This window comes from Condylura cristata, unplaced genomic scaffold (genome assembly GCF_000260355.1).
Source record: "Condylura cristata isolate star-nosed mole 26May11 unplaced genomic scaffold, ConCri1.0 scaffold00013, whole genome shotgun sequence".
NCBI lineage: Eukaryota > Metazoa > Chordata > Mammalia > Eulipotyphla > Talpidae > Condylura > Condylura cristata.
The window spans coordinates 17,824,975-17,849,130 of record NW_004567114.1 but is presented as its reverse complement, the minus strand read 5'-3'; the positions used below and the strand labels follow the sequence as shown (position 1 = coordinate 17,849,130).

At 37.6% G+C, this 24,156-nt stretch overlaps 1 protein-coding gene across 17 annotated transcripts in view; it reads left to right on the top strand.

Annotated features, from left to right (window-relative positions):
- Nucleotides 1-24,156, top strand: part of NRXN3 (neurexin 3) — a 1,505,538-nt gene that overhangs the window by 558,741 nt on the left and 922,641 nt on the right. For all 17 annotated transcript variants that reach the window (XR_001145407.1, XR_001145406.1, XM_012724445.1 and 14 more), the window contains one exon: nucleotides 21,712-21,915. Coding sequence is in view for 15 of the 17 variants with exons in the window: in XM_012724445.1 (XP_012579899.1) it covers nucleotides 21,712-21,915 (204 nt within the window). In the remaining 2 variants the exon portion in view is untranslated. The remainder of the gene's footprint in view (nucleotides 1-21,711; nucleotides 21,916-24,156) is intronic.

The window sequence follows — 24,156 nt, the reverse complement described above, 5'->3', positions numbered from 1 at the left end:
TACCAATTAAAATGAAGAGCAGAAAGAAAATCTCATACATTAACAATAAAATGTAGTAGCTAAGAATAAATCTGAAATGATTTAAGACCATTATGAAAAAATGATAATTTTTCTAAGATTGTACAATAAAATCCTGAAAAAATCATTAATATCTATCATAATTATGCATAAGTAGATTCAATAATGTAAAGAGGCCAATTGTCCATAAAGTACTCCATGCATTCAAATGCAGAGCTGTTTAAAACCACAACAGGATTTTTCATGGAGCTTGACATCTAATCTTATAACTCATATGTAAATTCAAAGCCAAAATAACCACGATAATTCTAGAGGGGAAAAAAAAGGAACAAAAGAAAACACTTGCCCTACCAGATCTCAAGATGTACTTTATATACTCAGTAATTAAAATAATGTGTCATTGCTACAAAATCAACATGTGGAACTGTGGGACAGAGTGAGCTAGCTTATCAGCTGCCTCATGCATGCACTATGGAAAGTTGATCTGTCACTAAACTGATGTTACCAGTCAGTGCTATAAATCAACTAGTCAAGAAGGAATTCTAGCAACAATGTGGACAGGTCTGGAAAGTATTATGCTTAGTGAAATAAGTGAGAAGGAGAAAGACAAACACTGATTTCACTCTCATGTGGTGCATAGAGAAAGAAAATGAACTAAATAAAGTGGAATTAAATTTTTAGACTCTAAGGACAAACTAGTGATTACCAGAAAGGAAAGGAGAAGGATGGTGGGATAAATGAGGTCAAATAGCATAGATGAATTATATAATGACGGGTAGAATTATACTTCTAGTGGTGATCTTAAAGTAGTACATACATATGTTAATTAATGATGCACAACTGAAATATATGGTGTTATGATACTATCTATAATATTATCAATGATTTATATTCAGTAAATCATAATTACTTGAATAAAATGAATAGGTAAATAAATGGCACTGGGATTATTGGCTATTCATATGGAAAAATAAAATTAGTCTTCATTTTCACATCAAATATGAAAATATATTGAGTATATAAAAATGAAATTGCAAATTGTGAAACATTTAATTTTCAGTAGAAATTGCAAGTGAATATCTCTGTTACTCTGGGTGGAAAAGATAGCTTTAAAATAGCAAGAAAGAAAGTACAGACCATAAAGAACAGATTAACTTGATTGTAATTAAATCTAAATCTTCTCTCCAAGGAAAGGCAAACAAAAGACAAATCACAGATGGGGACAAACTTTTGGTGATGTATGTAATATGCAAAGGATTGGTATTCTAAGTGATACAATGAGCTCCTGTAAGTCAACAATAGTAAGACAAAAAGAACAAGAGAAAAATGAACAAGAGATATGAATGCACAAATCTCAGGTGCTAAAATCAAAATGCATAGCAAATATATAAAAGATGTACAGTCACACTAGTCATCTTGAGAATGCAAATGGTGTTGTGATATTACTTCAAACCACCATGTTTGCAAAATTTAATACGTCTGATGATAAGTGTTATCAGAGACGAGGAGAATTGGATCCCTTATATTACAAATAGTGGGAGTGTAAAATGAAGCAAGCAACCACTTTAGAATGTAATTTAGCATTGAAATCGAGCATGACATTTGACCTAGCAATTGCACATCTATGTAAATGCTTTAGATAAACTCTCACATTCACATTTAGATAGTTATTAGAATGTGCACTCGAACACTGCTTATGATGTAAAAAGAAAAAATTGGAAATAATTGAAATCAGCATGACAGTGCATAAATTATGGTATCCTGCAGAATACAAGCCCATTCTGCAGTGGAGCAAAACAAACTAGAGCCTTATGGCACAACATAGGTAAAGCTCAAATTCCTGAACTTCAATGAAAACAGTAAATTGTGGAGTAACAGAATGACACATTTTTTTTTTTTAGCAAGAGGTCTGTCTATTTTTTAAAAAGATTTATTTATTTATTCATATACAACTGGGATACAGGCCAGAGGTGCAGAAGGATGAGAGAATTCACCAAAGACACAGTGGGGAGCAGAACAGACAGACCAACAAAACACACCGCTGAGGGGAACAGCGAGCGGTCAGGAGAGATCTGCAGCGCCATGTTGTCACCTCTGGGGTGGGGATCGAACTCCCAGTGAAGCGGCTGCAGCTCACCTGCAGTGCTGCGCTTTAACCTGCTGCTGCGCCACCAGGCCCAGAATGAAACTTTTTATATAAGGCTTGTAAACATGAAGTAATCCAAAATACTTTATTACAGATCCACATGTCTATGTGTAAATATAAAAGCACACACAGCTATGATGCACATCCCATAAAGAGGTCATATTTGGGGAGGAGAAAGCAGAAGGGCTACTACAAAGAAGATTTACCTGAGCCTGTAATGTTTAATTTCTTCAGATGGAATCTAAAACAAATACAGCAGATTGTCAGGAATTAATGAAAACTGCCTTATAGATAAGGAGGTGCTTATTATATTACTTCTTATTTAAATGAAATATTTCAAAATTAACTGGGAAGAACCACCCAGACTCACTGAGATGTGGCTGCTGAGTGCTCATCCAGATTTATTCAGTACATTCTTGCACTTCTTTTTCTGAATAGACTGATTGAAATTGTATGTTGGCTACATAGCATAGTTATTCAGCCACTGGGAAAATTTCAGAATTGTGAATTAAATTATGGAATTCAAGTGTCAGCTTCTAAACATCCAGATAACAACTAAAGACTAAAAGCTTAAAAATGAAAACAAAATAAAAACTGCTTGAAATAGAGTTGAAAACAATATATAATCTTTCCCCTCCCCCTATTTCCCTTAAAATCAGATCAGAGATGGACATTGGCCTTCTAGAAGTATTATCTTTCTCTGTGAGTAACCCCAGCCTGAAAGACCACCCAGGGTAATAAAACAAAAGAAATCCTGCTTTTATGAATGGGGAAAGAATACTCTACATAATAGTTGCACCTTCCCAAATACAGCCTTCAGTTCCCCAAACAGCTTTTCCATCCCTGACCTTCTCATTGGAAACCTCTCTTTAAGCAGTTACACACAGCTCTGCAAATGTTAGAGTGACATTTGGACTGGGCTGGCGTGATCAGCTCCTCTGGGTTCCCCCGGGGCCCTGCCAAGCTCCAGCTTGGCAATATTAGTCTTCAGGCCTCACCTCCCAGCGCTAGCAATAACATTTACCAGCTACAGTTTTCTCCATGATCAAATATTTCCTTTAGACCACATGACAGCGATCCAACTCCTCTTTAGAATGGAACCTGAAAAGCGGAGGAGAGCCCTCCTGTAAGAACTTTTAACATTTACTTTTCATTAAAAATTTTACTTGTGTTTTAATTGGGCTTCCCTCTTAGGATTCTGATATGTTTCAGAAAAAATTAATAAAATTGCACACCTGTAGAAGAGAGAGGGCACAATTTGGATTGTTTTTGTGACAGTGGAAACAAATAACAAATTCCCTTTCTTGCAGAGGAAAGAAACTTGAGTCCTCCTCAAAATCTTTCAGAATCTTTCAGACTTCATAATCCACCAGGGAATTGAATAATCATTAATCGCAACCATAAAAAAAAAAAAAAACACTTTTGGAGCCTTGCTAGGCTTAAATAGACTTTGATTGGTCAAGACTTAAAGCAGTCATTGTTGCTTCTCTTTCTGGTGTGTCTCTAGGGCCTGAATGAATGGATGGGGGGATGAGTTGAATATCTTCTCCAAAGACTAGTGAGTGAAACACTAATACTATCCTTATATGGTACATGAGAAAACTGAGCTTGGAAAGATTAAGGAATGTGTCCAGTCACCAATCTAGTAAAGTGTCAGACCTCATATGCAGCCTTGAAATTTAATTGTTCTGCTATCATCTGTTTATAGAGCCACACATGTGCTGAGAGGCACTAGTAATGTGAGTTAAAAGTGGCTAACACAATAGAATTCTCATGAAAGAATGCTGAGGGAAAGAGAGAAAGGAAAAACCACAGGAGGTAAACTCTACAATCATTAAAGTTGCAGATAATGATTGTGGGTCCAAGTTTGAAGGAAAACAGATTTGTCAGAATCTCAAAGTGTACTTACCAAGATACTTACCAAGGACAAAGGAGGGGAGCGCGGCAGGGAGATACCAACTTAGCCAAGTGATTGAGAAAATGTCACCAGTGCCCAGACACAGACACATTCATGAGCTTCTTGGTGAAAATCACTGGGAAAGCCACAGCTTCAGGCGTTCTTGTCCAAAATGCATACATTGAACCCAATGACAAGAAAACATGAGACAAAAACAAACTGAAAATGTGATACAGTCTCTGACCTGTATGGGTTCAGAGGACAAAAGGGGAACTCATACAGATGGGGAGACTAAGGAAAAATGATAACTCAAACCACATGGGACTCTGGAGCAGAAAGCAAATAGTGGAGAAAATGGTGACATTGGAAAAAGGTCTGAAGCTTATTTAAATCTAAAACCAATGCTAATTTCTTACTTTTCGTAATTATACTTTGGTTTTATGTTACCTTTAGGGAAAGTGGGGAAAGAGGTGTAAGAGAAAACATGGTGTAATTTCTGCAGTTTTTTTTTTTTTTAAGATTTATTTTTTCATACAGAACTGGAATACAGGCCAGAGATGCAGAGGGTGAGAGGCTTCACCAGAGACAGAGCGGGGAGCAGAACAGGCAGATGGACGAAGTACACTGCTGAGGGGAGCAGCGGGCGGGTCAGGAGAGGTCTGCCGTGCCATGTGGTCACCTCCGGGGCAGGCGGGAATCGAACTCTTGCGGAAGTAGCTTAAGCGTCCTAGTGCTGTGCTTTAACCCGCTGTGCCACCAGGGAGGGCCACTGCAGCTTTTTTTATATGCATGTAAGTTTGAAATAATTTTTAAAAAGTTTAAAATAATATGCAAAAGAAGTAAGACAGGCCCTCCTTGGTAGCCCAGCAGGTTAGGATGCAGCACTGCAAGCTAGTGGCAGCCGCTTCATTAAGAGTTTGATCCCCAGCCATGGAGGTGACCCACATGGCATGGCAGACCTCTCTGCCTCACCTCCTGTTCCTCAGCAGTTTACTTCATCGATCTGCCTTTCTACTCCCCACTATGTCTCTGATGAATCTTCTCACCATTCCTGCACCTTTGATCTCAACCCAGTGCTGTATGTATAATAAATAAATCTTTTTTTTAAAAAAAAGAGGACATATATTTGCTTTCAGATTTGCTTACATGTCAAGAGAGAAGCAAATATGTAAACAAAAAATGAAACTCTCATAAAATTGTCTTATAGACATGCCTATACCATAGCAGGCTCCAGATAGACTAGGGCTGTGGATAAGGAGTGGTCTGTCTTACCTGGACAGGGAAGATAGATGATAGACAGACAGACAGGCAGACATGTCAGAAAAAGGCTTCTTAGAAAAGCTAACACTCAGGTCTTTTGTTCATCTGCTGTCTATTATACCCTATGCTCATAGGGCCAGCATCTCTTCTAGAGCAGAACTCTGTTGTGGTAAATAAAGAAAAGCTATCTTCCTTCTTGGAGCTGCAAGCTAGCTGGAGGAATCAAGCAAAACATGAACAAAGAAGAAATAGAGTATTTTAAGTGTTGTGGTGAAAAATAAGTGTGCTGAAATGACAAAATATGACTGGGGAGAGGGAATATGTTTGGGGAATACCTTTTAGATTGTGAGTTAAGTTATCTAGGCCAGAGCTTGAATGATAGGGAGCCAATCATACAAAGGAGCAGGTAATTTCATGCGGAAGAACCAGCTGGCTGAATGCCTGAACACAAGAATAGATCAGTGCATCTGTGTTCAAGGAAACAAAGGGAGCTCAGCAAGCTGGCCATCGTAGAAGGTGAGCTTGCAAGTAGAGTGGCCGTGTGGCCTACAGTCCAAATTGGCTCACCTGGGAGCTAAAAATGGCACTATTAATAATTACATCAGGGCAACAGAAGTGAAATGGGACAGCCTGGGCCAGACATAGAAATAGGATCATCCTATAAAAAGGAAACAACTTATGTAGGACCTTGTGATTCAGGGAAAGAGTAGGTACATTTTCTAAATGCATTTGGAAGACTGTGAAGGGGATGGAAGCAATAACCAACTGCCACGTGGAAAACAGACTCAGGGTGAAGAAGACACGTAAGGGAGTTCATTAGGAAGCTTGCCCAAGTTGAGTTAGAAAGTGGAGTAGTAGACATAGAAAAGGAAGGGATTCCATTTTGAAGGCAAATCTAATGTGTCTTTCTTATTCTCAATTAGTGAAGCCGGGATATGCCAGTTGTTAAGGAACATAGTTTATTGCACACAAAGGGAAGAACAAGACCCAAAGATGGAGGAGTAGGGAGATTTAAGATCTGACAGTACACGCTGTGGTCAAAAATATGAAGGTGATTATGCTGCAGATGTAACCAGGGACCAGACCATCTAAAATTTAGAATTCATTGCTAAGTACAGTCATGCTTTATTTATTTATTTTTTAAGATTTATTTATTTGTGCAAACAGAACTGGGGTACAGGCCAGAGATGCAGGGGCGGTGAGAGGATTCACCAGAGACAGAGTGGGTAGCAGAACAGGCCGACTGACAAAGTACACTGTTGAGGGGAGCAGCGGGCGGGTCAGGAGAGGTCTGCTGTGCCGTGTGGTCACCTCCGGGGCAGGCGGGAATCAAACTCATGCAGAAGTGGCTTTAGCTTCTTAGTGCTGTGCTTTAACCCGCTGTGTCACCAGAGAGGGCCCCATGCTTTATTTTATCAAACTTCACTTTATTGTGCCTCCCAGATATGGCATTTCTTTTTGTTTTACCAACTGTAAGTTTGTGGCAACCCAGTGTTGAGCAAGTATGTGCACATCAATTTTCAGCAGTATGTGCTACTTAATATCTTTTTGTCACATTTAAATAAGTCTTACAATGTTTCAAACTTTGTCATCATCATCATCATCATCATCACCATCATTATACATATATATGTTATATGTTATGGGGATCTGTGGTCTTGATCTTTGATGTTACTTTTACAACTGTTACTATGAACTCTGTTCCCCTAGGACAGCAAACTTCAGCAATAAATATTTGTCTTCTGACGGCACAGCATGTAGCTGCCCCCATCTCTCTCCCTTTGCTTGGGTCTCCCTTTTTCCTGGGATAGCAATATTGAATTAGGGCATTTAGAAAGCCCAAAGTATTTAAGAGAAAGGAATAAATTATCTGTCTCTCACTTTAAAACCAAATCTAGAAGTGATTAAGCTTAGTGAGGAAGGCATGTCAAAAACTGAGAGACTGAAAGCTAGGTCTCTATGCCAAATAGTCAAGTTGTGAACGCAAAGGCAGTGTTCCTAAAGGAAATTAAAAGTGCCATTCTAGTGAATATATCAATGATAATAAAGTGGAATAAGTTTGTTGTTGATGTGGAGAAAGTTTTAGTAGTTCAGATAAAAAATCAAACCTGTCACAACATTTCTTTAAGCCAAAACCTAATGCAGAACAAGACCCTAAATTTGTTTAATTCTGTGAAACCTGAAATGACATGAGGGAGCTGAAAAAGAAAAGTTTCAAGAGGATGGTTCTGAGGTTTAAGGAAAGAAGCCATCTCTGTAATAATAAAGTGCAAAGTGAGGAGGGTGAATTGATGTAAACCTTCAGCAAGTCATCTGAAAGCTTTAGCTAATGTCACTGGACAACATGTTTTTAGTGTAAATTACACAACTTTAATAGCTGAAAAGACAAGTCAAATCCTAATTTTAAAGCTTCCATGACCAGACTGACTCTTGTTAGGGGCTTATGCAACTGGAGACTTTAAATTGAAGTCCATATTCAGTTACCATTCCCAAAATCCTGGGGCCATTAAGAATCATGCTAAGTCTTCTCTGCTTGTGCTTCTTAAATAGAGCAACGCTTGCATGATATCCATCTGTTTACAACATGGATTACTAGATATGTTAAGCCTATTTTTAAGACTACTCAGAAAAATTATTCAATATATTACTGCGTACAGACAATGTGTCTGGTCACCTAAGACCTCTGCAGTAGAGGTACAAGAAGATACAGGTGTTTCATGATTGCTAACACAGTATCCACCCACAGTCCATGGATCAAGACATCATTCTGATTTTCAAGTGTTAGTATTTAGGAATCCCATGTCATAGGTTTATAGCTACTGTAGATGGTGACTCTTTTGTGGATGTGAACAAAGTCATTGGAAACTCTTCTGGAAAGAGTTGACTATTCTAGAAGCCATTAAGGTCATTCATGATTCTTGGAAGAAATCAGAATATCCACATTTTCAAGAGTTTGTTAGAAGTTGATGCCAGCCCTCATACATGATTTTGAGGGTTTCAAGCCTTCTGTGAAGAAAACAACTAAAGATGTAGTAAAAATAGCAAGAAAATTATTATTATAGAGCTTGGATATATGATCGAATTGCTGCAATTATATGAGGAATTTCTTCTTATGGATGAGCAAAGTACATGGTTTTTTGCCATAGAAACTATTCCTGGTGAAAATGCTGTGAACACTAATGAAATGACAGTAAATACTACAAGAACTTATTTAATAATACAAGACAGAGTTTGAGAGGAGTGACACCAGATTTGAAAGAAGTTCTAGTGTAGATAAAATACTATCAAACAGAATCATGTATTACAGAAAAATATTTCATGAAACAGAGTCCACCAATACACAGACTTCATTATATATTAGAATCGCTATACTACTCTAGCCTTCGGCAACCACCACCTTGGTCAATCACTTTCAACATGAAGGCAAGACCCTCTGCTGGCAAAAGGGATTATGATTTGCTGAAGACTTAAATGATGGGTAGTACTATTAAGCAATGACATTTTTTGCTATCTTGCAATAGCACCATTACTAGGCTTCTGTATTGTGTAAACATGATTTTTGTATGCACTGAGAAACAAAAGTATGTGCAACTTACTTTCTTGCAATGTTGGCTTTATTTCAGTGGTCTGGGACTGAAGCACAATATATCCCAAGTGTCTTGTCATACTATGGTGTCAAGGAAGGAACTTGACTTGAAGGTGACAATAAACTGATTTGGATACTAGTCCAACTATAACAGGAAAATAAAGAGATAAAGTTAGGGGTTGAGGGACAAACAAATACTGAAAACATACAGTGATCCTTTCTGCTTGTTAGAGAAATAAATAACAATGGAGAATCATGGAGCATAGTTAGGTAAGAGAATTTTTCTTTTTACAGAAATTGTTCACCCATTCTGTAGATATATCCTTGATTATCTAGTCGTTTACAGTATAATTAAGTGTTGACTCAGGGATTGTGAACAGTGTTGCTGAGTCACAAAGAAGTTCCAGGGAAAACTTCAGGGACAAATTAATGTCATTACCATGTCTGTACCCTTCTTCTTCTGCTGCAGTACTATCTCGGCACACTCATTTCTTAGTTGTAGTGAGTTGTAGTGATCTCTCAGACTGGAGTGCCTGACATGCAATTTTGGCAAGCTGAGGATGGTAATGGAGCCAGATAACTTGTTCCCTGTAGACTTATAAACTCATCAGCTGTGGACTGGTAATATAATTTACAATACCCTTTGCCAACACTAGAAACCAACTTTCTGTTTGCAGGGGAATGGAGCCCTGACAAAGACGTGTTTATGACTTAATTGTAGCTGTGTTCTCAATTGTTGCTGTGGTGGCAGCGCAGTGTGATGTAGGCTGGTCATCTGCCAGATTTACAACTTTTTTTTCTTTTTTGTATTTGGGAAACTAAGCACAACTTGGAGCTTTACTTAATATCCACCCCAGGATCTTATTATTTCCAGCATCGGTAGCCCTAGCATGCCCACATCTTTGTAACAAAGGAATTGGGACATAATTGGGCACTCCAGGGCTTTTGCTTGTTCCTTGATGAAATTATCCAATGTCTGATTCTTCTAGATAATGACTGTATAAAAAAAGCTATTGAAAAAGGGTATGAGAATAAGGAATCTGAGTTGTGCCATACATATGCATATATGAGTCAATTGTTTACCTTCCTGCTGACTACTGTTTTCCCCCTCCCTGTTATATTATAATAGCTACAGCCTGCCGTTTAGGCTAACATGATTACATCTTTCAGCCCAGGTGACTGTAGTTAAAATTAAAACTAAAGTTGGGAACATTTTAAAAATCCATTTTTGATTCCCAATATAGTGTCCAGAAGTAAAATGGGCACTCCAAAACTATCAAATAATTAAGACCAACTTAAGCCATTAGTAAATTATCTCTAATGATTTGGAATAAATACCACAAATGATATAGTCTCCCTAAACGAACATGTTCTTCTGAGACTTGGCTAGGCAGTTGGTGAACTCAGATGTCTTTAGTCCAAGATGTTACATATGATCCAACATTCACTTAATATTCTAAGAGTTGCAAAACTGTATGGGATTTGATGTCAGGGCAATTTATTAACCTGAGTGACTCTAGATTCTGTGGACAGATGCAGAGCTGTTATAATTCCCTCTATTTCCTTTTTGCTCTTAGTCACATCTACTAGACAAGATAGATCTTAAATCAAGCCCTATTTGCATTGGATGCTCTGTCTTTTGCAATCTTGACCATAGCTAACTCTCCTTTTGTGATGCAGAAACAGCCCATATATTGCATTCATACCAGGTATGTATGGATAACATACCAGGTATGTTATATGGTATTAACATATCATACATAGGTGACTACACAATACATATATAAATGTGAACCAAATGAACCAGTTTTAGTACATCACTAAACACTGTGTGTGTGTAGGCTTTTATTCTAAAAATGTGGCTGATTTTGTACAATCCGATTTTAGAGGCAGGAAATCAAGCAAAAACTAAATATTTAAATAAGATTATCAGTAAGCCCATATTAATAATATAATTAATTCCCTAGATTCCAGTTGAGTTTGCCCAATGTGAAGTACCCAAAAGAGATGAGAGGGAAGGATGGAAATGAGGTCTGCATTTGAATGTCTTGAAATGACTACTGGCTGAATGGATACCTTGACCTGAGATTAAAACTGTTGTGAGATACTCCTTACTTCCTTGGCTCTTTACCCCTCTTTGCTTCTTTCAGACCTCAGAATTTTGGTAATTGGCCTTCCCTTTGTCCCTCAGGCCTAGAAGTAGTAAAAGTTAAGACTGGGCAGGGGGCCCATTAAGGGTTCATTATGAAAGATCTAATAAATGAAAAGCTAAGGTGTTAGTAAATACAGGGGTTTTTTTCCCAGGGAGGGACATGATCTTTATTAAACCTTCCTCAGGGGGCATAACTGTACAGGCTGTCTGTTTCCTATTAGTATCATGGCTGATTGGCTATTGTTATTGCACGTTTTGGATGAGGCAACTGAAGCCCCTAAATACTCCAGTTTAAATAACTAGAAAACCTGGGTTCCACCCAAATCATCTAATTCCCAGTTTATACACTTATAATGCAGCAGACTGAGCAATGATTCTGAAAGGGAGCATGATCCACTTGTGTAATTACAGCTATGCATGCTAGAGTTTTCTTGAATTGACTCAGAGTCAGAGCAACTCTCAAACACATACCAGTGTCATTTACAGATACTGTTTTTTTTTTTTTCAAATTTCATAGCATTTTTTGCAAAATAAAGCAATGACTATAGTATCTAAAAGAGAACTGGGTAAGATTGCATCTGGTCTCCATCTTCCCTGTACTACCAGTGAACCTGAAAAGCAAATCTGATCATGTCCCTCCCTAGGGGAACACCCTCTGTATTTATCCTAGCACCTTAACTTTTCCTTTATTAGATCTTTCGTAATGAACCCTTAATGGGTCCCCTGCCCAGTCTTAACTTTTACTGCTCCGATCCACATGTTCCAGTCCATATGGAGCCACCACAGTGGTTCACTATTGGGGACCACTTATATCCCTGGGAGGCATTTGGTAGTTTCTGGAGAAACTAGTCCCTTCATGACTAAAGGAAGTGTTTGTGGCACCTGGTGAGTGGAGGCCAAGGATATAGCTTCACAACACTAACTTAATTTCTGGTTCAGAATGTTAGTATTGTCACAGATGAGAAACCTTATGAGCTCCCCCTAACTTTTGATGATGTGTCAGGCGTTATGTGTAATATATGACTTCATTTTATGCCTTCTATGTCTGCACATGCACACAGATCCCTTGGAGGCCTTCCCAATTCTCTTTGTGGTCCACTCTTTTACCCTTTAAACAGTTACCCATCCCCTGAGGTATAGACCTCTGAACTGAATTCCCACAACCCTTGGTTCATTCTTTAGGATAAAATTTTACTTGTTTGTATCTCTATTCCAATTAGCTATAAACTTGAAGAACAAAATATATGCCACTTATGCACTCCCCATCATACCTCCGCACAGTGTCAAGTAGGGATTAGGTATCAATTATTGAATCTACTAGCGAATATTATTACAAGGAATGGGTGCATTTCTTCTGAATGACTGTATTATACTTAACTTTTATAAATTAAGTCACATTTTTTGAATTCAGTAGGAAAATTTGTATTTAAGGGAGAGCTGCATGAATTATTTGGTCCAGCAAACTTTTTATTTTAATTATATATTTTATAGGGATAAATTATATATTTTATAGGGATTCTGTATCCCATTTCCTGTTTCTTTTATTTTTCTTTAATGCCAGCTGTGATGTAACAGCACGTATCTGCTTTTCTTAAAGTGAGAAATGTCAATCAAAATTTTAAGCATGACATTAGAGTTGTTTGGTAAAGAGAAGCTGTCATCACTGCTGGTAATGGCAGTATTATGTTGAGAATATGAAAATAGTTCTTTTCGGCTTTGTCCACCAGAGGGAGAATATCCATTTTGTTGATACCCTGGAACTGTTGGCTGCTGTTGGGTCTGCTTGGAGATAGAGATTTTATGTTGTTCCTGCTGCTACAAAATACAGATTTAGAGCCTGGCAGGCATCCCTGTGTAGATTTGTGCATGACTTAAGATCAGCCAGTTTGGGTGGAGAGGAAGCAATCTGTGCATTTTGGAAGCTTTGTCAGTATGAAACACACTTCAGGAGTGTGCGAGACTAATGCTGTGTAAGAAAGCAAGAGGATTTCCAGAGGTATAGAAATACCATGATTATTTCATGGTATTTTGTTTACAAAGCTGGTCACAAGAGTATCTTCTTTTCTTAGGTCATGGCACAAGGGCTGATGGGACTCAGGTCACCATCATATGCTAAGTGAAAAGTGAGAACAGCAAAACGCAAAGTTGTTTGCTCACAACATGCCAGTTCTGTGCGTGGGTTCCCTGTATTTGTTGGCAATACCATCAGTTGTGTTATGTGGTACTTTCACCTCTTTCCTATGATATAGCTCCCTATTGTGACTTTGTCCTTTAAAACTATAGGAGACGTAAATGGGGTCACATCCTGGTATGTGTAGGCAGAGAGAGCCCCTGTGTCATTTACTTCCTACAGTTCACATCCTCTATACTTTTTATTTCTTTTGTTGACTGGGATTTCATCACTTCTACAACAATAAAGTACAATAAAATAAAGTATAGTTTTGATAATTTCCTGTTTCTTTGGAGTTAGATGTCATCATTTCATGATGAAAAGTTGTGGGAAGATGATGGGGGAAAGTTGCCAGCCAGAAAGTATCTCTTTCAAATTAAACAAACAAAAACACCTGTCAAATAATCACTTACTCCAGGTAAAGAAAGGGGGGCAGCTGAGTGTCATAAATCTCAAAAAAGGAGGAACAAGACAAATGATTATGCAGTCAGCCAGGAAGAATGGCCAAGTGTGGTGAGGCTGCGGGCCCTGCCTATGCTCCTCAGGGATAAGTCTGGCCAGTTGACAAATATGTGAGTTATCCTAAAACCTTTGTACAGGGAAATAGATCACGTGCCCTCACCACTCTCAGGTTGAAATGGCTGCTCTGCTTTCTCACCCCCTCTCACTCCCCCTCTGTTAAACACTATTTCTCACAGAATCTGGGAGTTATTTTTGTTGTCCCTTGTTAGTTCAATTTTGGGCGGTTATTTATATTCTGTATATAAGAGAAACCATCTGGTAATTGTCTTTCACTTTCTGACTTATTTTGTTTATCATAATCACCTCAAGCTCTACTCTTGTCACCAGAGGCAAGATTTCCTATATTTTATTTATTTTTTAAAGATTTATTTTTATTTAATTATGCATACAAGAGCTTGGGTATAGGCCAGAGTTGGGAGAGAGTGTGACAAGATTCACCAGAGAGAGAGTGGGGAGCAGAATAGGCAGATCTACTGAAAAACACTGCTGAAGGGAACAGCAGGTGAGACAGGAGAGCTCTGCTGCACCTTGTATGTCAGCCCTCTGGCTCGATGAAACTCACACTACAGTGGCTACAGATAGTTTCATAGTGCTGAGACTTAACCTCCTGTGTTTCCAGGGAGGCCCATTCTTATTTTTTAAGAGCTCAGTGGTCTGTTGAGCATGTATAGCACAGCTTCTTTATCCAGTTCCCTGTGATGGGCATTCAGATGGTTTCCGTGCCTTGACTATTATGAATAATGCTACTGTGTACACAGGGATGCATTGATCTTTCTGAATTAGTGTTTTCAAGAACTTTGGTGGTGGGTGAGGTTTATGTACACATAGAGATGTAGCTTTACTCCTGAAATTTATATAGTCAATCAATAAAATTTTATTTTAAAAATGTACTAAGATAGTTTATAATACATTAAGAAGTTATTGAAACAATAGGCTGAGTAGATGTTCTTCTCTGCTCCTACCTTTGAGTGAAGAGTAGTGAAAATGATTTGGCAGGAAATGCATACAACAGAAACAGACAATGGGGTTGAGAATCAAGAGAATTTTTCAGGGTTAACAGGGTGAGAGTACTAATCTGTCCCCCTCTAATGCCTTGGGATGCATTCTTTAAACAGGTGAAATGACTAATGATACAAGACATTCAACATGGCTTCCCACTAAAACATACTTCTGGTAGCTTAATGAAAGTTACACAGAATTTTGATGGAGTTCTTCCTCTCTCCTCTCCTCCTGATTCATCACTTCTCAAGCTACAGAAAAAGAAAAATATACAGAAACAAAAATATAAAGGAATGAAGCTGTAGATGCTCCTGGGAGTCAACAGATCCCTGAAAATGTACCCTAACAGTTAGACATTCTGTTCAGAATGTCCTGAATGCAGTGAAAAAAAAATGATATAATGCCAATACAAAACAACAGAAAAGTAAGATTAAATAATAAAGAAAATAATAAAGCTCTGAAAAGTAAAAAAAAAAAAAAAGTAGATTTAGGGAAAAAACAGATGAGGCAGAAAAATTTGCCATGAACTGTGACTGATTAATTAGTTAATTAATGAATTATCTGGTTGGTTAATTTTTTTCCAAATTATGCTTATTCAAGCAAAATAGGTTTACTCTCTTTTATTTGTTCTGGATATTATTCAAACTTCTATGCATACTTTCACAGCTTGTCCACCACCTATGCCCAACAATCCACATCTTCCACTGGGTCTCTTCCCTCCCCAATCACCCTACAATCTATCCCTAGTTTTGTAGTCAGGTGTTAAGAGTTGACGATTAGTTTGGTGTGGCCCTTTGTTATATTTCTCTGTATTTGACCAATAAGTGAGATCATCTGCTCTTTGTCTTTTCCCTTCTGACTTACTTCACTTATCATTATCTTCTGCAGTTACACCCATGTTGTCCCAAATAGTTCTGTTCTTTTGTTAACAGAGATTAACTTTCATTAAAATAACATCTGTAGGTTTTTTCCATTGTTTAAAGCATTTCTATGTACGTGTCCTTTTATGTACCTATCCTGAGCAACATATTTGGAAATATACTTCCGTGATGTTGATAATTATTATTTCTTGGTGACTTGATATAGACTTTTTTATAGCTGGGTAGTAGCCCACATTTTTCTGATCCATATATCTGTCCTTAGACACTTAGGCTATTCTATAACATAGCTATTGTAAGTAATTCTGAAATGAACACAGGAGTACAAATGTGAGATTTTAACCTTTAGCATACATTAAACTATTCTCAGTCATAATGTCCTCAGTTTTTTATCCCCTTCCTCTATTTTAACAGGAAATTCGTATTAATTACTTTCATTTTTTAACAGCATATACACACTACTTAAAAATCTAAGAGATGAAGATACATATAGAGTAAAAATTTAATAGTCTATATCAAGCCACCAAAAAATAATCATTATCAACATCACAGAAGTATATTTCCAAATATGTTGCTCAGGATAGGTACATAGAAGGACACGTACATAGAAATGCTTTAAACAATGGAAAAAACCTACAGATGTTATTTTAATGAAAGTTAATCTCTGTTAACAAAAGAACAAAAGCCTCAACTTTGAAACAAACTTTTGAGAACTCACTAAATTTTACAAAAGTCATTATAAAAGGCATGCAAAGATTGTGGTCATTATTCTGAATATTATAATTCTAATTTAGCTTAGGAAAGCTAACAGTCTTCTAAGGAAAGCTAGAATGTTTTTCTCTCCCATTTTCCCTTCATCTCTGAATTTTTGCTGCCCTTTTGGCATTTTTATTATGTGTAATGTAGGAAAGGGAGAGCCATTGGATAGATCTGCATCATTCAGTCTCCACATATTCCCACTTTGGGTATATTTTCATGGCTGCCCCTTCACCAGCCCCTGGGACTTAAGTTCCTGGAATGTTCTGACTGATAAGAGTCTTTGACATGCTGAAGGTCATGAACCATACTGTATAGCTTGTCTAGACACTTCATCTAGACAATGTACTTTTCACACATGTGATATCTCTTTTCCCCTTGGAGACTGGGTCATCTATAGTCACATCATCCACAGAGGTTCTGTGAACCTATGTAACAACTCCTGAATGAGCTCCCTGGAGTCCAGGTTCAGGATATCTTTTTTTGGTTGGCCAAACTCTGCTGTGTTTTTTTCATATAATCACTGGAGAGGCAGCATCTGTTTAACTCACCTGGGACAGACCTTTGGAAGCTTCCACCTGGTTTCCTGCAGACTTTATCTCACAGGCTTTGTCCCTTCCCTGATTTTACTCTGAAACTTTGCTGTAATAACCCATCACCATAACTATAACAGCTTCCAGAATGGAGGGTGGTTCTAGAAATCTCTGTGATCCAGCTATCTACATTGTTTTAGAACATAATGTACACTATCTTCATGTGCTTGTTGTGTAATTAAATGATGTCCCTTTTCTTACCAAGTTTCTTTAAATCAGAATTTCTCAATTCTGAGTAATTTTTGTTCATCTTGTAAATATTTTCTGGCTCACTTATTGACTCAAGAGCCTAAAGCACAACCCCTCAATACTGACTGAACAATGAATACAATAATCCAGGGTATATTTTAAGGAAACCAAGCTTAAAAAAAAAAATTACGTCCATCCTGGTCTTGTGGGAGATTGAGAATATTCCCAAAGCTGCACTGCTCTGGAGTGATAGGGCTGGCTGGGAGACTGAGCATATTCCCAAAGCTGCACTGCTCTGGGGTGATAGGGCATGTCCCAGGTGTGGGTTCCTGACTGAACATAAAGCAGAACCTAACCCCCCTGGGCTGTGAAGGTTTCTCCAAGTCATGCACTTCTAACAGATAAAGTATGAAAATTGACTGACTAGAGGAACTTAAGTGTGATAATTGATCAATGAGTGGCTTATATTGACCCAGTGGCAATATTTAGGGAATCAGGCTAAAAGATAAAAACAAACAAACAAACAAACAAAACACCTGAGAAGGGTCATCAGAACTTTCTCACTGCTAGGAAAATATGCCATGGAAGTAGCCCTTAAGCAAACAAATAAATGAACTATACTGTATATTTGTTTAGATAGTTTATTCAAATGTAGAGTTCTATGCCAAGTGAACGAACAGATGCAGTCTCCCGAGAGAGGATGTGTGCCAACACAGTAGAGCGTGGTCACCTAGAACTCTCCTGGGCCTGGCCTCCATGGATCTCATTCAGGGAGCATCATATAGACTCTTGGCACCTATGTGACTGATGGAATCACTGATGAACCAGTCCCCCAGAGAAATAAGCAAACACTGAGAAAATAGAACTGGTGAGGTGTAGTGGTGGTGAGTAATATCCAGACTTGCTGCAATCTGTTATGGAAAATGTCCAGTTTTCAACAAAAAATTATTAACCATGCAATAGAAAAGTGCAAGCCAAGCCCAGAAGTAAATCCAGGCAATACAAACTGCCTCTGAGGGGGCCCATATGTTTGACTCTACAGATCATGGCTGCACAGAAGCTATTATAAATATGTTCAAAGAATTATGGGAAGTTATGCTTAAATAATAAAAGAAAAGTGAAATAACTATTCATTCAATAGAGAAGATTAACAGATATTAAATTTATATATAAGTATATATATTTTTTACTTTAACTTTTCAACTACAGAATATACATATATCTATGAAATATATTATGTGTATGTATAATGTTATATAACTTTGGAGTTGAATGAACCATAACTTAAAAAAAATTAAAAAAGGACTAACTAGATGGATTAACAATAGATTTAAGTTGGCAGAAGAAATAAAAAGTAAGTGAGCAAATCAATAGAGATTCTAAAATCTGAATAGAAGGGAAAAGCTGTGAAGGTAAACAAACAGGGAAATGTGAAGCATCAGTGTACCAATGCAATAAGATGAAGGTACTAGAAGAGAAGGACAGAGAAGAGAGAAAAATATTGAAAGAATGTCTGAATATTTCCAAAATTTGATGAAAACCCTTATCTATATATCAGACGCTCAGTGAACTCTAAGCAGGATGAATGTTGAGAGATTCACATCCAAATTCATTCTAATAAAACTGGTGAGAGCCAAAGACAAAGAGAAAATGTTGAAAGCATCAAGATAAACGACTCATCAGGTCCAAGGGCAACACTGTAAGATGGACGACTGATGTCGCTTCAGAAACAACAGTGACCAAAGATTGAGACAGTATTAAAGGCACTGAAAGAAATATAAAGGTCAACAGTAGTCCTGTAACTAAGCTATTTTTCAAAAGTGAAGGTGATATAAGACACATTCAGATAAACAAAAAGCACATAATTCGTTGCCTTATAAGAACCACTAAAGATATTCTTTAGGCTGCAAGGAAGGAGTATCAGGCAGTCTTTTAATGTACATGTGAAAACAAAGATAATTATGTAGGTAATGATAAAAGTTGACATAAATACATATTTCTTCTTGTAACATTTAAAAAGCAATTGCATAAAACTATATATATATATAATATATGTTACAAGTATATATTACATATATACAATTGTATATATTATATATAATATTATATATTATGGATATGTAATTATATAATATATATAATTTTATATATGTGTGTGTTTGCATATATATGTATGTATGTATTTGTATTGTTGGGCCACTAACATATAGAACTGTAATCTATTTGACAATAAAACACCATTGAAAGAAGCTATATTGAAGAAAGCAAATGACACCAGATGGTATCTTGAATCTGCAAGAACAAATGAACAGAAACAGCGATGTTAAATAATATGCTTAAATAAAATAGTTCCATAAAGGTATTTAAATGCTCCTTTCTTCTATTTATTTCTTAAAAAGGCATGTTTTTATAAAACAATTATTACAACAATGTATTGGTGGGCCTATAACTGATAGACATAATGTGAAAACAGTAATAACAGAAAAATGAGGAAGCATAGAGAGCTATGTAAGAGTAAAGTTTGTATCTCTTCCTAAGATTAAGTAGTCTGAATATAGAGTAACTAAATCACCCTCCTGAGATATAAGTAGTATAAATACAAAGTAGCTAAATCATGATGTCTAGGGTAAACCTGAGATTAATCGCTAATAGAACTCAACCTATAGTAATTCAACATGTATAGTTAAGAATTTTTAAAGAAATTAAATATTATTCTAGAAGGGGGTCACTTGGATAAGAGGAGGTAGGAAATGATGCAAAGACAAACCAAACAGGAGGGCTATGTAAGTACCACTACATGGGCATCCATAACATGACCTCACAATACTCAATAATCTATTGCATGTTAGTCTGTATCTTTCCTTGTTTGACACACTTTCTCCCCTGGAGTGAGCATTCTATTCATAGTACTCATTGCAGTTGAAATATTTTCACAAACTAATAGGAATCCTGGAACAGATTTTGTTTCTGCTGATCCTTGTATTAAATTTTCTGCTTCATCACCCTTCCCTTAAAAAATGAGGTTAATAATAGAAAAATACTCTAGAGATGCAGTGAGATACTCATCAAGATACATACTTTATTCTGTACCATTAACTGTTAGCACATACTCACCTGATTGTTTCTCAATCTAACAATATTGACATAGAGATGGGTCATGTAGAAATATGATTTTGCCTATGCATGTCCAGAGTCATATAAGTGGCTACTAAGTCTGTAATAATTTCAAATTGAATTCATCAGACAACTACAACAAGACTCACCAAATATCCTAATATATCTTAAAAGGGATAATACATGTGTGTGGTATGTATGGGTACATACTAATGATTAATGGTATTCATACATAACAAACACATACTAGGAATCTACAACATTATGTAGAAATACATATATTATATGTACTTACACCCACAAGCAAACCCATATATACATACAAAGACCACTTGCTACTGTCAAATATTGCATTTGTTCTTGGGTTTTTGAAAGCATTCATGTGCTCCTGGCATAGTTTTGTGATAATTTGGTGAGAAGCAGATTGCTGCATCCGATTCCCAGCTTTGCTATTTATTAGCCTTTAACTCAGTCTCTATAAATAAAAATAATAATATTATCTTCTTTCTTATATTATGTTCTTGTAAGTATCAACTATCTTCCTGTGTAAAGTCCCAGAAAGCACTATGCAAGTAAAATTGCTCAATAAACGTTTGCTATCATTATGAGTTCTGTGGTTCTGTTCTTCCAGGAGGTTAAATAGTTTCTTTCACATCTGGATTTAGATCTAAGAACAGCTCTTTATAATATGCCTTTTAGTGGGATGATATCTGCAACGGTCACACTTCTGTCTGTGATTCTCTTAGAGTTTACAAATGGTGATGTACAACTGTTAGCATGTCGTGGCTATTACCTGGTGGTGGCTCCTTCCCAAGAATCAGCAGGTGTACTTACACTGCTTTTCATGACCTTTCATGTATTATGTATGATGATGATACAGGTGATGTATTTTGAGAGATTTCTATGTGTTCTCCCTGGTCTCTCTCTCTGATCCAATTCCTTTTAGACATAGGGCAGAAAATGTCTATCTTTTATAGTCACTGTTCTGTCCTTGACATGTAGAAGAGTTCAAGGTAGAGAGTTACACAAGTGAGTGTATCAAAGTACTGGTGATCAAAAATCACTCACTTACTTCCCACCCTCCCAGGCTGTATTCCAGGCTCAAACTATCCTTATCCAACTACTTCTCAAAGTATACTGAGCTTCTGTTAAGTGAAATAGTTTTTTATTGTATGAACAACCCCCTTGTTTCCTCTATGTGTATAAACTAGTATAAAGAAACTATTTTATCTCCGCTCCAAATCTGATGCCAACACCTCATTCAAACCCCACACACCCACCAATACCAGCTCAGACTCCACCCCCTCTAATCCACTCACCTGTATGCCACGGCTCTCTTCTGAATGATGGCTTTGTTGATACAGCTTTCCTTGTTGTACCTTTATGCTAATGTACTGCGCCTCCTAACGACCTCCTCCCCTCTTGTTGCAGAGGCGTCCATCTTGAGCTACGACGGAAGCATGTACATGAAGATCGTCATGCCCATGGTCATGCACACGGAAGCAGAGGACGTGTCCTTCCGTTTCATGTCCCAGCGAGCCTACGGGCTGCTGGTGGCCACCACCTCCAGGGACTCAGCCGACACCCTGCGCTTGGAGCTGGATGGGGGTCGCGTCAAGCTCATGGTTAACTTAGGTATCGTATGAAGTAACCTCTGCCACTCCGTTTGGGCTTGTCTTCCCTTTCTTTTCTGATTTTTATTGGTTTGGTTGAATTCTTTGTTTGTTTCTGGAAAGTCAGCTGCTCACCTCTTGTTTAATAGACCAGGGATAAAACCCAACAGCAACAAACACCTTCTCCTTGTTTCTGCATGAGGTTTTGATGTCAATTTCTGGTTTCTGACAGTGGTGGTTTCTTTACTAGATTATTTGTTTTCTAAGTTTCCTTTCTTGGTATTTTGGAACCGTTTAGCTTTGTGTAAAACATGCTACTTTGGTCCATCTTTTGATCAATCACATTCCCATTAAGTTCAACTCCTTGGTCACCACTCAAAACAGTCAAAGCTGGGGGCAGGGACAGGGAGACAAAGTGAAAGGGTGGCTGAAGAGGCTGCAGCTTTGGTAGCAGGATGAGGAATCATAGTTTTTAGCCCCACAGTTGGCTGGGAACTTTGGGTGGCCTGGGTGACCCTGGCATCTCCTTATACTTCTCCCTAGTGAGGAAAATAAGTCAGATTGTTTCTATTGCCCCCTGAAGATGTATTCTAAGTTAGTTTTCTGACATGTGAAAGGAAAATGTGGTTCTGATGGGTGTCCGCATCTTCCTTCCTGGTGCTTTTACCTGTCACTCAGCAGATGTCTTATGAAGATTTGTATATCCTACTGTTACCAGTTACTGTCCTTCTCAAAATATATCCCTGTTTTTCCTTACATGGAAAACTTATGACCATTTCAAATTTGGAGCTTTATTGGGAGAGAATCTGTTCTTTCACTGTAATTATCAATAACCTTATGTTCTCACATTCTCTCCTGTGGCTAACATTTTTCGTTGGATTCTAATTGGTGGTCTGTGAATAATGGGGAGTCTCTTGATTTTTAGAATTAAAAGAAAAAAAAGAGTCTCTATTTCTGCTGATTCTACCCAGTAGAAAGCAAGTGCCCCATGTTGACAGGATAAGTGATATTGCTGAGTTCAACCTTTCGAAGCCTATGGGTTTGTTTAGTTATTTAGAAATGTTTGGATGCAACGTCCCCATATAAAATCACAGTGGAGTAGCTTATCAGAGGCATGACAAAGACTTGATGGACAAATGTACGGGATGCATAAAACCCTGGATGACTTGGTGTGGAAAAGTAGGATTTTGACTTCACACCAGAATTATCTGTTGTCAGGTCAACTTCTCACACTTGGGAAACACCTACATTTGCATCCTAAAAATCTCTAGGACACAGAGTACTGTTTTGAGCAGTGACTGGTTTAGTTATGTCTTTTCTTTTCTTCCAGTTTGCAGCTTTTACAAAATATGCTCTTTTACTTGTCCAACCTCATTTGATTTCTGTTGTCAGTGTGTCTCTTGGTTTTTCTTTTCTCTGTGTACACGTGTATTTGGTTATTTTCAGTTTGGTTGTTCTCTTTTGCTGGATCTTTGTTTGTGTTCTTGAGTTCTAATTCTCCCCACCATCACCCATGTAAATCAAAAGATGGTATTCAACCCTTCAAAGGCCCAAAGCCTGCGGCCCGCATAGCAAACAGCCTTGAGAACAGAGTGTACTGAGAAGCCTGCAGGGACCGGCATCCCCCTGTCCCCCTCGCCTTCCCCTCCCCCCGCACCACCCCTCCCACCTAAACCAACAGAAGGGCATGTTACCTAAAACTCACTACCAGTGGTTGACTTTCTGAAAAAAAAAAAAAAATCCTAAAAATGAAACAGAAAACCCCAAACATAATCTTTCTAGTTTACTGGAAAAGAGAAAGGTGATTTTTAACTCTGTATCAATATAAAAGTTAGAGTGACAGCAGGAAGACTGGTCCAGCCCCTTGGGGCTCTGAGGAAATATGCCACAGCTTTAAAAAGACAATTTTTTTTTTAATGAATGCTGTTTTGTAATGATGAGAAAGCTAACCGTGACAGATCTCACTTCCTAGAAGGAAAAATGGAAGGCAGAGCCAGATAAAAGGTGAGAAAAGGAATGGACAGATTTTCCTCTCTCTCTCTCATTTTACACATGCACAGATACACATAGAGTTAGTCAACCCTATCTGTATTCCTGTGAGGCTTATTTTTCTGTTTGAAACTCTCACCAAAATCTGATTAACCTAAATTCTCCCAAGTTGAGACATCTTAAGCAAATAAGAATTAAGCTCTCCTTCTCTTTCAGAAGCACTTGTGGCTTCTTTATACCCTGGGAGTAGGATTGACCACAGTTACTATTTTGA